Source organism: Myotis myotis, unplaced genomic scaffold (genome assembly GCF_014108235.1).
Source record: "Myotis myotis isolate mMyoMyo1 unplaced genomic scaffold, mMyoMyo1.p scaffold_m19_p_14, whole genome shotgun sequence".
In the NCBI taxonomy this organism is placed as follows: Eukaryota; Metazoa; Chordata; class Mammalia; order Chiroptera; family Vespertilionidae; genus Myotis; species Myotis myotis.
The window spans coordinates 30,720,185-30,734,059 of record NW_023416318.1 but is presented as its reverse complement, the minus strand read 5'-3'; the positions used below and the strand labels follow the sequence as shown (position 1 = coordinate 30,734,059).

General features: G+C 47.9%; 1 protein-coding gene across 1 annotated transcript; it reads left to right on the top strand.

The window, feature by feature from the left end:
- The first annotated feature begins 8,770 nt into the window (after window positions 1-8,770).
- On the top strand, window positions 8,771-13,398 carry TMEM247 (transmembrane protein 247). Its single transcript, XM_036335262.1, has 3 exons — window positions 8,771-9,248; window positions 9,963-10,295; window positions 13,210-13,398. The coding sequence occupies exons 1-3, from the start codon at window positions 9,009-9,011 to the stop codon at window positions 13,396-13,398; spliced, it is 762 nt and encodes a 253-aa protein (XP_036191155.1). The 5' UTR covers window positions 8,771-9,008.
- The last annotated feature ends 477 nt before the right edge of the window (window positions 13,399-13,875 follow it).

The window sequence follows — 13,875 nt, the reverse complement described above, 5'->3', positions numbered from 1 at the left end:
TCCTATAGCTAGGGAGAGGAGGAATGGAGCAGCGCAATGATGAGGCGAGTCAAGTTCTTTATGGGAATACATTTTTTTACGTGAAATGAAAAGGGGTATCATATAAAACACCCAAGGAGGCTCCCTGGTGGATAACTTCAACAACGTTAATGTCATTACCTCATGCAGCTGAGCCCGACTAGGCCCACCGCTGGGAAGCACATGGACACAGTGGGGCAGCTCCAGTAGCAAATGCACCACAGGCCTCCAAGCCCGTGCAGGTGTAAGGCAGGAACCGCGATAGATAATGGGCCTGTATGGAGAGGGAAGCCTTCCCTGCCCCAGCTTTGTACATGCAGAGGCTGCCCCCCTGGAGGCTTCGATGACTTGCCAAGGTTTTAGCTTAGTTATGGCAGAGCCTGGGCCAGAACCTCAGGACCCCAATCTCTGGTGCAGTTCACCAGGCCGCTCCTCTGGCCCCAATGGATTCATCAGAAGTGGTTACTGAGAGCCACTGTGGCTGGAGGTCTCCCAGGTAACCTCCCAGCTCTGGATGGCAAGTCCAGAATGTCAGCCTTATGCAGGCTCTTCACTGGAATATTTCCCCATCAGGAGCTCCAACCTGGTTAGGGCACAGGCACCTGTATTCAGGCTTCTCCAAGGTCACCAGAGGTGGGCTTTGTGTTAAGAAGCCCAGAGCATGAATAGCTGTCGGATTTATATAAATTGTAGGTTCGGGGAAAGCATCTTCGTGAAATTATGCACAAAATTCCTTTAAATAGTGAAGCTCGCACATCCATCACCCTACATCCCAAAATTGAGTTGAAGTTACAAGACTGATTTACACCCAGCTTTGCGGGAATTCGTCTGCTGCTAAGTCACCTGCATTAAAGTCGAGGGATCAAACAAGGAGCGTGCTTAGGAGGTGGGGTCTCCGGTTCTGCTTGGGGTGTGGAAAGACAGAAGGTGTAGCTCCTCGACTCTCTGGTCTGCCTGCCTATGTCACACTCACTAGCCAGAAGGGAGGCACAGCCTGGCCAGGGCCACTGGCTAAACCAGCCCTTTGCTGGCACCTCCTGGGGGCAAGGCAGTGTGCTCCAGGCTTACCCAGCCTCTGTTCTAGGGGAAGAGATGGGACAAGCATCCTATCGTCTTAACACCAAGCAGCCTGAGACACAAAGCACTCAGTTTCACAGGAGCAGTGCCTGGCTGGGTCCTGAAGCCTGGCGGGGTTTTCCTTAGGTGGAGATAAAGGACAGAGTGTTTTGTAAGGTGAGGAAACTGCCAGCAAAAAGTCAGCAAGGCAGGCAAACTGAGGTGCATTCAGGGAACATCGGAAAGTAGTCCCGAGGGAAGGAGCAGGCCTGGCCGCCAGAGAGGAACCACAAGGTAAGAACGGCATATCATAATCCGTGGTTTTCCCTCCGTGCCCAGCACGGGGTCATGTGCCTGGAAAGGGCTTATGAAATATTGCTTTGGGTGAATTCTCAAAAGGCAGGACAGACCCCCGGGGCAACGAGGCAGGCGCGTTGAAAGAAAATTGAATTCCTGGTGTGCACCTGCTGTGCCGGGGACCGAGGTATTGCCTCTCAGCTGCAAACCCACCCTTCGTTGCCCTCCTGCTCCTGATACTCCCGCTGAACATTATAAACATTTCTGCGCCAGCCCACGATGCTACACTTGGTCAGTAGAGGGCGGTGGAGAGACACTGCAGAAGGAAGGGCTCTTTCTGGCTCTGGCCCACCTTCCTGTCTCTGACTCCCGCCATGGCATTGCAAAGCCTGACCAGCACACCTAGTGGCACTCACCTCCTATGAGTCCTGGGGCACCTTAGGGGCAGCTTCTCGAGTTTCCCATCAGAGATTCTCGCCAGTGACTTCCTGGCAAGTTCAACTCCACCCACTAGGTAGCTCTCTGGTCAGTTTTACTGGCACCTCAGTGAGTAGCTTCCTGTTTGCCAGCCTTGGCCCGAGTGAGCTTTCACACCATCCAAAGGCTCAGCCACATCCTCCCCAGTGAGATCTGAATTTCACCTCTCCCAAATTTAGCGTTCTCATGACCCCTGACTACATGTACCGGTTCATAATGCGATACAGGTTAAAAATGCTGGTTCACCCTTTACCGGTTACTAATGCGGATTTTGTCATCAAAGAAAACACGATAATTTCGAGAGAAACATCAAAAGTGCTTTATGCAAAGTAATGTCCATCGCTAGCTACCCATTTCTCCCATCTTTCAAGTAATTTGGGGATACCGTCCCAGTAGAACTTTTCTTGTTTGGAGGCAGACCATTCAGACACCCAATTTTCCACTTCTTCGTACGTTGTGAAGTGCTGCTCAGAAAGTGCGTGTGCCATCAGTCGGAACAAGTGGTCATCTGAAGTTAGCAAGGGTTGGTGAATACGGCGGGTGGGTTAATACTTCCCAGGCAAGATCTTTTAATGTGTCTTTAACTGGTTTTGACGTGTGCGATGGTGCATCATCACAAAGCAAAATTACTTTGCCATGTCTTCTGGCCCAATCTGGTCCTGTTATGATCAAAGCGTGGTTCAAATTGATTATTTGTTGTCAGGAGCGATCAGTATTAACGGTTTCACCTGGCTTTAGAAGCGCAAAATACACCACACCTTCCTGATCCCACCAAATGCAGAGCATTGTCTTCTTCCCAAAGCGATTTGGCCTTGCAGTCCATGTTGATGATTGACCTGGATCAACCCATGATGTTGTGTGTTTGGGATTCTCAAAATAAATCTACTTTTCATCGCCAGTCACAATTCCATGCAAAAAGGACTTTCTTTTGTACCACTGAATCAACATTTTATTGATGACTTTTCGGTTTTCCATTTGTCTCTCTTTCAGTTGATGTGGCACCCATTTCCTCTTTTAAAATCTTTCCCATTGCTTATAAATGATCGGAAATTGTTTGCTGAGCAACGTTTAATCTCTCTGCAAATTGTTTTTGAGTTTGACACGCATCTTTATCCAATAATGCTTGTAATTGTTGGTCTTCAAACTTTTTCAGTTGACCTGGACGTTCTTTGTCTTTCACATCGAAACCATCATTTTTAAAGCGTTTAAACCAGCGTTCACAAGTCTCTTGAGATAGATCATGTTCACCATAAGCTTCCCAAAGTATACGATAACTTTCAGCAGCACTTTTCTTCAAAATGAAGTAATGAATTAAAACTTCCCGCAAATGCTCTTATTTTGGCACGAAATTTGGCATTTTTAAGCGTAAATATATCTATGATGTTAACACCTTCAGAAAATTTGACATATGATGTTTTGAAGTTTGTCAATACAACAAAATAGCATACATATCAAATCGCATAGATATGAACATACGTGTAGCTCCATCTATTGAAAAAAATCCGCATTATTAACTGGTACACCTAGTAGTAGCCAATTCCTGTTAGCAGTTAATCATTCTTTAGAGTCTACCTTCCCTGTTGGAATTACTGTGTAATTACTTCTAATTGCTCTCCCCACCCCCCCACCACCCACTAATCCCCACTGATACAAAGTTCGCACACTTGCCCTCACACACATCCCTGCCCCGCTGGGGGAAGAGCGAGTGTCCCCAAACAAGTCCTTGCTCCCTCCTTGGTGGGATTTCCCCAACTAATCCTCTGAGCATCTTGAGTCACCTCCTCCTGTATCAGCCAGAGTTCAGCCAAGAAAACAGAAACCACTCTCAGTATCCAAGCAGGAAGGGACTGAACACTTTGATGCTTCAGTCTCGGCGTCACCTGCTCCTGTCCTTGTGCCAGGGGCTTCTGTCTCTCTGAGACTCACTCCCCACCCCTGTAATGGCAGAGATAATACTAGTACTCACTAGTCACTCATATGGTTCCTCGAAAATTATGTAAAATAATCTATGAAAAATTCCCGGTGCCTGGTACGTGGTTAGTGCCCAGTAAATGTAAGCTAGTATCAGTGTATCTATTATAATCTCCTCATTGCTCCAGCACATCTGAGCTGAAGTGCCCCAAAATCACAACAGTCTGAGGCTGGGGCAGCCGGGAAGGAAAGAGGACATTTCAACAGCAAGACCTTCATCCCCGAAGAAAAACTACCCTAAACCGGTAGGGGGCCATGGGAGGGGAGATGATGTGTAGGTTGGATGTGGCTCAGCGGCTCCAAGATGCCCCTCCTGTCCTCAACTAGAACAAGTTCTGCATCCTAAACTTCCGTCACTCACACTGAGCAGAGCTCTCTCTTCCAGACACCTTTTTAAAGTCTAATTAAAAATGTAATATATGCACATTGTTTTTTAAAAACCAACGGGTACAAAATGCTATACAGTTAATAATGCCCTCCCCACCCCCACACCCCAGCACCTCAGCTCTCTCACTGCGAGATGGCCATCATGAACCACTCTTATGGAGGCACATATACAAGTATGACGTTTGCATATCCCAACGCATATGGGAACACTGGTTCTGCTTTTCCACTGAATATAATATTTTGGAGAGCATTCCACATTTGCACTGATGCCTCTACCTATTTGGATTTTTCTTTAAGCTTATTCTTTTTTTAAATCTGCATACTATTCTTGATATGGATACAGCACTAATTAACCACATCCTTCCTGGCAGAAAGTCCGATTTTCCCCAGTCTTTTGCTGCTATAAACAGTGTTGTACATACCACCTTCTTTCATTTTTTGAGGTAGAAAAACCACCTCACCTCTTAGAGTTGGAGCCTTAAAAAACCATCGTCATGGTCTGGTATTAAAAAAACAACAGGAGGGGGATGGAAACCCTGCATTCCAGTCCTGGTTCGGCCGCTAACATCCTCTGCGCTCAGACACCAATCACTCCATCCCTCTTATGACTCAGGTTCCCTGCCTGCCAGGCAGCAATAATTGTACCTGCTTCAAATTACCTCGCAAGGGCATTCTGAGAAGCAAATGAGATCATGTACGTGAAAGCTTGTGAGCCCTGTGTTAATATACAAGTCTCTCCTCTGGTTATTTGCCAAAGCTATGATTGACATGTGGCTCTATGAATGTGCCCATAATCATCAACATGGTGCCCGCTGCACCCAATGCCCCTTCTAAGGGAAACTGACCCACGCACACAGCTCCCACTCATGGACAACCCCAGGCTGCTGCGCCCCGCACTGTATGTCCCTGCCTTCTCCATCTTTCCACGCTTCCATGGCCAACTGACCGGGCTGGGCACTTTCCCAATCACTCAACTGCCTGGTGGCTAGAAGGAAACACTTTGCCCAAATAGAGGCCAACCAGGTTGTTCTGATTCTTGCCCTTGGAAAAGTCCACTAGGAACCGGAGAGTTAGGACAAACAACACAGAGAGTGGCCATGAGGTGCCATGAGAAGTTGAAGTTACAAGTACGCTGAAATCGGGAGGAGGCAGAGATCCCATGCACCCTGAGGCTATAAGAGGGAAGAAAATGTCAGGAAGGGTGACGGTGAGAAGAGGATATAATGCAGCAGAAACACCAGAATCAGCGGCGCCGTAACAATGGCAGGGCAGGTGAAGGTGCACCAGCCCTGGCTGCTGAACCCAGCCCAGTCCCCAGCCACCTGTGTCCCTGTCCTGCCTCCACTGTTCTCTCATGTGGCCTTCCTACACATCCCTTCCTCTGGCTCAGTGGAGGAGGGGGGACCCTTTCCATGCTGCCAGGAGTGCCACATCACCCACGGCTTATGAGACCTACCTTCCCAGCTTCCTGCAAAGTCCCCTCAAGGACAGGAGTGTGAGGATTCCACCTTGGGACAGAGAAAATGAGAATCCTAGACTCCATTTTGCATTTGAGCACATTGCTTTGCTGAATGAATTAGAGCAGTTTTGTGGAGGTCCACCTCCGAGGGAAAGGGGAGGGCGGAGAAGGGCAGAAAGCAGAAACTGAGAGGCAAATGGATAATAATTATCAGTCGAGACGTTGCTCATGCTGGTCCTACCCTCTTGCCCAAACCCCACCCGTCCTTCATGTCACTGCCTCCCACAAACGTTCCCTAGCTGCTCCAACCGTATCAGTACCGACCTTTTTAAAAAAATGTTTTTATTGCCCTGGCCGGTTTGGCTCAGTGGATAGGGTGTCAGCCTGCAGACTGAAGGGTCCCAGGTTCAATTCCAGTCAAGGGCACATGCCCAGGTTGTGGGCTAGATCCCCAGTGGGGGGCGTGCAGGAGGCAGCCGATCAGTGATTCTCTCTCATCATTGATGTTTCTCTCTCTCTCTCCCTCACCTTTCCTCTCTGAAATCAATAAAAATCTATTTAAAAAAATTTTTTTATTGAATTTAGAGAAAGAGAAAGGGAGAGGGAGAGAGATAGAAACATTGATGAGAGCTCTTGCTGGTTTGGCTCAATGTATAGAGTATCAGCCTGTGGACTGAAGGGTCCCGGGTTCTATTCTGGTCAAGGGCACATGCCCAGGTTGCAGGCTCCATCCCCAGTAGGGGGTGTGCAGGGGGCAGCCAACCAATGAGTCTCTCTTTCCCTCTCCCTTCCTCTCTGAAATCAATTAAAAGTAAATTAATTAATTAATTAACTTAAATAAAAGTGGGTGGTAGACTCAGGATTTAAAAAAAAAAAAAAAGGAACATTGATGAGAGAGAAACATCCATCAGCTGCCTCCTGCACACTGGCTACTAGGGATTGAGCCTGCAGCCCAGGCATGTGCCCTGACTGGGAATCAAACTAGTGACCTCTTGGATCATGGGTTGAACGTAACCACTGAGCCACACCAGCCAGGACCAACCTTCTTGACTATGATGACAGATTGCGTTTGGAGCCCCAACTCTTCATCCCGTCCCATAGCCATACTTGTTGCCCTAGGTCTTTGCAGTTCCTCCCACTAAAGGAACAGAGTACTTTTCACCATCGTGTGACTTTGGGTTTGGCCATATAAACACATTATTGGCCAAAGGTGATGGTGTGTCAGCTCCAATACCTCTTGTGCTACTCCCATTGCAATGAAAAGAGCATGCTCGGGCTAGCTCACTGTTCCCAAGAAGAGGACAAGGGACATGTGGAATAAAAGTGCCTCGGCCAAGCCCCCTAGGCGAGCCCAGCCAAGACCAGCCAACTCTTAGATATCCCAGCTAAATAAATGTGTATTGCTGTATACCACTGAGATTTTATGGTGGTTTGATGTACTGCTGACCTAACTACCCATAGCACTTATTGTATATTTCTGTACTTGGTGGTTTGAATAGCAGTTCATTATTTCTTTGTTCCTTTGAGCAGGTTAAAATTGACAGGTGTACGACTAAAAATACAGAATCTCCAGTTACATGTGAATTTCAGATAAACAATGAATAATCTCAGTATAAGCGTGTCCCATGCAATTTTTAGAAGGTATTTATACTAAAAAACATTTACCTAAAATTCAAATTTTACTGGGCATTTTATGTTTGTCTGGTAAGCCTACTCCTAGTGCTTGAGGCAGGATTGACATCTTACACAACAGCTGTGAGGCAGTTCCCATGGTCACCATCAGAATGCTGGGAGAGGGAAGTCATGGTTCAGTTAAAGATTTGCAGGAAGGTAGAGCTTGAGCACTTTCTTCTCCCAGTGACAGACTCATCCCTTTTAATAATGAAATGATGGTTACCATTTACTTAGTCCCTGTATAGGCAGGTAGTGGACAAATACACGTTCTATTTTTACATCAGTGCTGTAATTGTAGGGGGCTGGCTAAATCCTTATCCTCTTTAGAATGAGTGGACAGCTAGAGTGAGTAGCAAAGCTAGAATTCAAATGCAGCCCTTTCTCTCTTCATAAAGCAACCCTGCCTTCAACTACCAAAATTGTTTGATGGCATTTCCCCCCAAAACTGAAGATGGCAAATTGTATTCCCCAGCCCCTCAATCTCTTTGCTGGCCCCCCTTAATCCATCGATGAATGACAGAGGTTATGTGAATTTGCTAGGGCTATTGTAACAAAATACCACAAACTGGGTGGCTTAAACAACAGAAATTAATTTTCTCAAGTTCTGGAGGTTAGACATCCAAGATCCAGGTGTCAGCAGGGTTGGGTCCTTCTGAAGGCTGTGAGGAAAGAATCTGTCCCAGGCCTGTGATTTCTGTGCCAACTTGACTACCCATGGAATGTCCAAATATCTGGTTAAGCAATATTTCTGGGTGTGTCTGTGGGGTGTTTCTGGAAGAGATTAGCATTTGAATTGGGGGACTGAGTCAACCAGATTGCTCTACACCAAGCATGTCAAACTCACGGCCAGCAGGCCGCATGCTCTACACAGTGTAGATGGCCATCATCTAATTCTTTGAGAGCCTGCATAGAAAAAAAGAAGGTGGAGGAAAGCTATATTGGTGCTGCCTGACTGCTTGAGCTGAATATTGGTCTGCTCCTGGCCTTGGACTGAGGCTTATACTAGCAGCATTCTTAGTTACTAGGCCTTTGAGCTCAGACTGGCTTTCCTGGGCTTCCCACTTGTAGATAGCAGCTCATGCCACTTCTCAGCCTCCAGAATCACACAAGCCAATTCCTTATAATAAAGCACATGTAACACACACACACACACACCTGTCCATCCTACTGGTTCTGTTTCTCTGGAGAACCCTGACTCACACAAAGGCCCTCTTCTTGATTTATAGATGGCATCTACTCCCTTATTTTCATGTCATCTTCCTCTGTGTCCAAATTTCCTCTTCTTATAAGGACACCAGTCATACTGGATTAGAACCGACCCTAATGACCTTATTTCACTTAATCACATTTCTAAAGACCCTATCTCCAAATAAGGTCACATTCTAAGGTACTGGGGGGAAAGACTTCAATATATGAATTGAGAGTGGGGGCCAGAATTCAGCCCACAACAGGGTTTGTGGAGCTAATTGTGACTCATCGCATATGGTCTACATGTAAAAGAGGACCCCAAGGGAGCAGATTTCAAATGATGGAACTCTGGGCTTCGAGTGGTGGAATTCTAGTTTTCAAAGCAGCCCCTAGGAGTGGCAAAGGCCCACCCTGCAGTTCCTAATAATGGCACCTCCAAGGTGTGCTGCCCTCTGCCAAAGGGGCCCTAGCAACTGGTAGAATGTGGGTTATTGTGAGGGCAGGGGATTGTGATGGTGGCCAGGCTGTAGAATCTGGTGAGGCCAAATGTGAGTCCCTCAAAAGATGTCCTTTGGTCCCAATTGGCAGCATTGCGGATCTCAGGATGACAACAGAAGCCAGGGAGATGATGGAAGCCCGGGGGGCGGGAGAAAGCTGCCCAACCTTCCCCAAGATGGTGCCTGATGACCCCATGTCTGAAGGGAAGTTCAGGGCTGCTTTGGTAAGGGCGGTGCCTCATCTCACTGCTCCAGCTAGACCCCCAGAGGGAGGGAGAGTACTGTGGGGACATGTGATAGGAGCTGAGTGCTCTGAGATTCCAGAGAGCTGCTAAGAAGAGCAGGTGATGGGCACCCCATCCCCACAACTGGCATCCAGCTATCACCGGGGGCCAGAGAGCCCTTCATAAGACTGTGGGAAGCCGCTGAAAGTTGACTACCTCCCCATTCGGGGCCCTTTCTTCCCTCCGTGTATGGGATCCAGCTCCTCCATGACCCTTTGGTTGGTCCCCATATATTTAGGTGCCCTCAGCACAGACCCCGGGTTTCTTCCTCCCATGGTAGCCCCAGAGGACTGGGTGTCTCAATCTTCTCAAGGATAAGTGGAGTAGGAGGTGGGGAAGTTACCTCCAAAGTGATTTGAAATGACCAGGAAAAGAGCCTTTAGTCTCAGCTCCCCAGCATCTCTTTCAATTCTAGGGTTTCATTCCTTCGTGTCAGCTTGCACTCTTCCTCTTCTTAACTCAGGTCCTGATGACCCCATGTCAGTGCATGTCTAGTAAGAACTCAGTCTAGATCTTTACAACTCCCAGCAAGCACTCTTCCAAACACTGCAGTCCCCTGTGGCCTGGGGCTCTGGGCGTGCCCTGGGGTGGGAGTAGGGGGCAGCCCCATACTGACTCCTCACCATCCTTCTATTTCCCCTTTCCCCGCCTCAGGAGGCAGAGTCCCCTAAGCCAGACTCCTCCTCTGACTACCTGGAGGAGATGGAAACTTGTGAAGACAAAGGCTGCTCAGGGTCACCCAAATCACTGTCCTCCAAGACTGGCTCCACCACCAAGGGCCAGGCGGGCGATGGACCTGAATTCTTCTCAGAGCGGCCCATGACCCTGGGGAACCCAGGAATTGAGCTCAGTGCTGAGATGGAGCTGGAGAAGGTGCGCATGGAGTTTGAGCTCACACGGCTCAGGTACCTGCACCAAGAGAATGAGCGGCAGCGGCAGCACGAGGAGGTGATGGAGCAGCTGCAGCAGCAGGCACGGCCCCGCCTGGTAAGTGACATGAAAGTGGGGGGAACTTTGCAGGTCTTGCCAGATGGCCAGGGGCTGACTCTAGGGGTGAGGGAGCCTCCATCCCTGAAGCCCATCCTACCTGCTTCAGAGCCACATCCTGCCCTGGGTCCAGAGCTGGGAGCTCACTGCTTTAGAGTTTCCGTGTTAAACTGAGAGTTGACCCTGAAAGGGCCTCCATCTGGTCCACCCACCTGCCCATGGTCTTCCTTCTTGGGGAAGAGTCTTCAACGTTTCCTCCACCACTCCCCGTTCCTCTCTGCATCTCTTTGAAGAGACGCAGTACTTAAGCTAGACCCAGAACCCCTAATAATGGCAACTCAAAGGTGTGACACCCTCTGCCAAAGGTGTCACACTAAAATTTAGACATCTTTGGCAAGAAATGGACCATTCTCCCCTAATCTGTACTAAATGGGGATGAGAACGCCTACTTGTGGTTAAATGGGATGTGAAGTGCTTAGCACAGTGACTGGGTCATAATTAACATTTAGTCATGAAAGATGTTATTGCTTAAAGAAGTCTCCTCTGGGCTTTAAAATCAGACAGTTAAAATCCTGGCCCCATTGCACATCAACTGCGTGACACTGGGCAAGTTACTCATTGTCTTGGAGCCGGGGTTTGCTCATCCATAAGGTAGTACCTACCTCACAGGGTCATTGTGAGGATTACATGAGAGAATGTGTGTGAGGCACATTGCCATGAGCCTAGCACATTAGGTAAGCACTCAATAAATGTTAGCTACTACCATTTTCATGTACTCATGCAATTCACTTCTTGACCCAAATGCAACGCTCATCATTTTTCAGTTTTATTGGAATATAATGTATGAGTTATGCTTCCCAGCTCTGAGTCATCCTCAGTTCTGAGAAACTTGCCTTCTGCCTTTATTCAAGTCATTGCTATAACTGTTAGGAGGGTATGACCTAAAGAAAATGCCACCAAAAAATCTCCCTGCGTGTTCCATTAGTCACCACCCATGTGTTATATTTTATCCAGCTCACATTTCTCTACTTTGTCCAAAACACTATTTGAGACACACTGTCAGATGGCTTCTGGAATTATGATATTATACTACCTGTAGCATTTCCCCAATATATAGTTTTTAAGAAAATGGGGTTGGTGTTGCATGATTTGTTCTCAAAGAATACATGCTGTCTTCTTGGCAATTATCATTTTTTTCTTGCTCACAAAATACCTCCTTCATTGTACACTGATGCGTTTGCTGAGCCAGGTGAAGCTAATTGAATGGGGATATCCAGAATCCATCTTTTCCCCCCGCTTTTTGAAAATCTAGAAAATATTTGTCTATCTCTAAGATTCTGGCACATTTCCTAATGTTTTTCACATCTCACACCCAATTTCCATTTCAAACTTGTTGTATTCTCCATATCCTGGGATAAAATTTGTTGTAAGTTGGAGCCCGATACTATTGAAAGCAGGTATGTATGGAACTATGCCTTTGTTCAATGTCTCCTCCCAACCACATTTATTTGCCCTTTTCTGTTTGAAGACCTTTCTCCTTGCTGGATGAGGTAGAAACCTTTGGTGTAGAGTCCTAATCTGCTTTCTGACTTCTACTCAAACCATTGAAAGTGTTTTAAGAGTCTAAAAGGTTTCACAAATGCATGCTTTGTTATCAAAATCATACATCTCACCCAGCAGCATTTCAGATGGAAAACACATGCAGACCACAAAAGATGGCAGAGGTTAAGCCCGCGGATCCAGAGCCATAGGGAGTCTGCAGGGGACCATGAGACCTGCCCAGCCCTGCCATCCTGCGAGAGCACAGGCTTCCTCCTCTGGGCTCCAGCCCTGCTTGCCATGCATTCTAGAGTGGGCATCACGGAGTCATCTTCTTCCCCCTCCGTTTGATTTCGTTGCCCTCACATTTTATGTAGTGGTTTCAGCAACACTGTGTCCAAATCCCCGATCTCTAGCAATAGTTTACAAAAGTGTTTTGTGGAAAGGTGGAGAGCTGACCTGATATTTCAACTTCCTCCCCACTCTCTCTTTTCTGGGTGAATGGGATACATTCCATTGCATTGAAAACTACCTCTGTGGGTGTGTTTCTTACTGAGTTTAGGGAACCACAGACCCTGCCCTCTGCCTGTTTACAAAAAATGTGGCATGATTTTAAAAGATACTTGAAAGGATAAACCATGGGTGGTATCTTAACTGCAGATCAAAATATCACCTTCCTTATGTGTTGGCGCTTTCTACAGTTACCATGGGCTCTGTCAACCTCAATTATATAGATTCCAGATAAGAACAACACACAGGCAGGATCAGCCAGACAACTTCAGTAGTTTTCCTCAGGCCTAAGATTCTCAGGGTTGAGGGAGACCCCCAGCCCCCATCTCTCACCACCTGTCCACAGGAGAGACCAAACCCTGGACTGAAGGACCACAGACTGACCCTATGTGCCATGGGCCAGGACCAAGAAAGTCAGAAACAGTCCATCTGTGCCCAGGGGACACCCTCTCATTGTGCTACTGTCCAGAAAACAAACTGTTAAGTGTCTGGGCAAACTGTCAGAGGAAATGCCGAGACCTGGCCTTCAGATCTAGGGTCTCAGAGGCCCAGGAGACTGCCTACCTGTGTGACTCAGAGGCAACATGAAACAGAGAGGGAAGGCCTGAGTCAGGAGGGATAAGAGCAGCCTCGGGAAGTGGACAACCACGAATGCCCTCTCTGTGCCAGTGACCTTGCTAGGAGTTTATTGCTTGCCTCTCTCTCCTGCTAACCCACGAGGTGGGCACTGTTACTTCCCTCCGGTGAGGACAACCACCTGCCGGAGGTCCCATTCAGGAAGGCACAAGAGCAGGATGGCAGTCCAGCTTTCTGCCTGGCACCCAGGCCCCATTTTTCCAGCTCCACTCTCTTCTCTCCCCCACAGTTCTCGGGAAGCTTCCAGGACCTCCTGCACCCCCAGAACCAGTTTGCCATGTTCCTGTACTGCTTCATCTTCATACACATAATCTATGTCACCAAGGAGATGATCTTCTTCCTCTTCTCCAAGCACTACCTGTTCTGCATCGCGGCCATCTTGCTCTGTTTGATTAAAACTTTGTGGTCATACTTCTAAGTGCCTTGGTTCTCTCCATCACTGAGAGCCTCCGTTTAGTGTTGCTGGGACATGAGCCACGTTAGCCCGAGCCACCCTGCCTCCTCCTTCCCTGGCGCCTCCTGCCCTAACACGCTGTCTCTGGGCCATCAGAACTTGCTGTTAGAAATCACCGCTCGCTGTCAGCCTTTTACACCTTAGTGTGAGTGGCATGTCCAGGCCTTGCACTCAGCCCAAGCTCTCACTAAGGATGGCGATGCTCGATCTGCTCAGAGGGCAGTTTCACAATTAGCAGGTTAGGGAAGCATCCGTAGGAAGAGGGGTTTAGAAAGCCTTTCCAGAATCGCAGAAATCATGCCATGAGGTGTGGGGAGCAGTGGTAGGCTTGGGGGAGGAGCACGGGGGGGCCTCCAAAGATGTCCATGTCTCAGTCCCAAGAACCTATGACTATGTCCCCTTATGTGGCAAAGGAGACTTTGAGGTGCAATTAAATGAAGG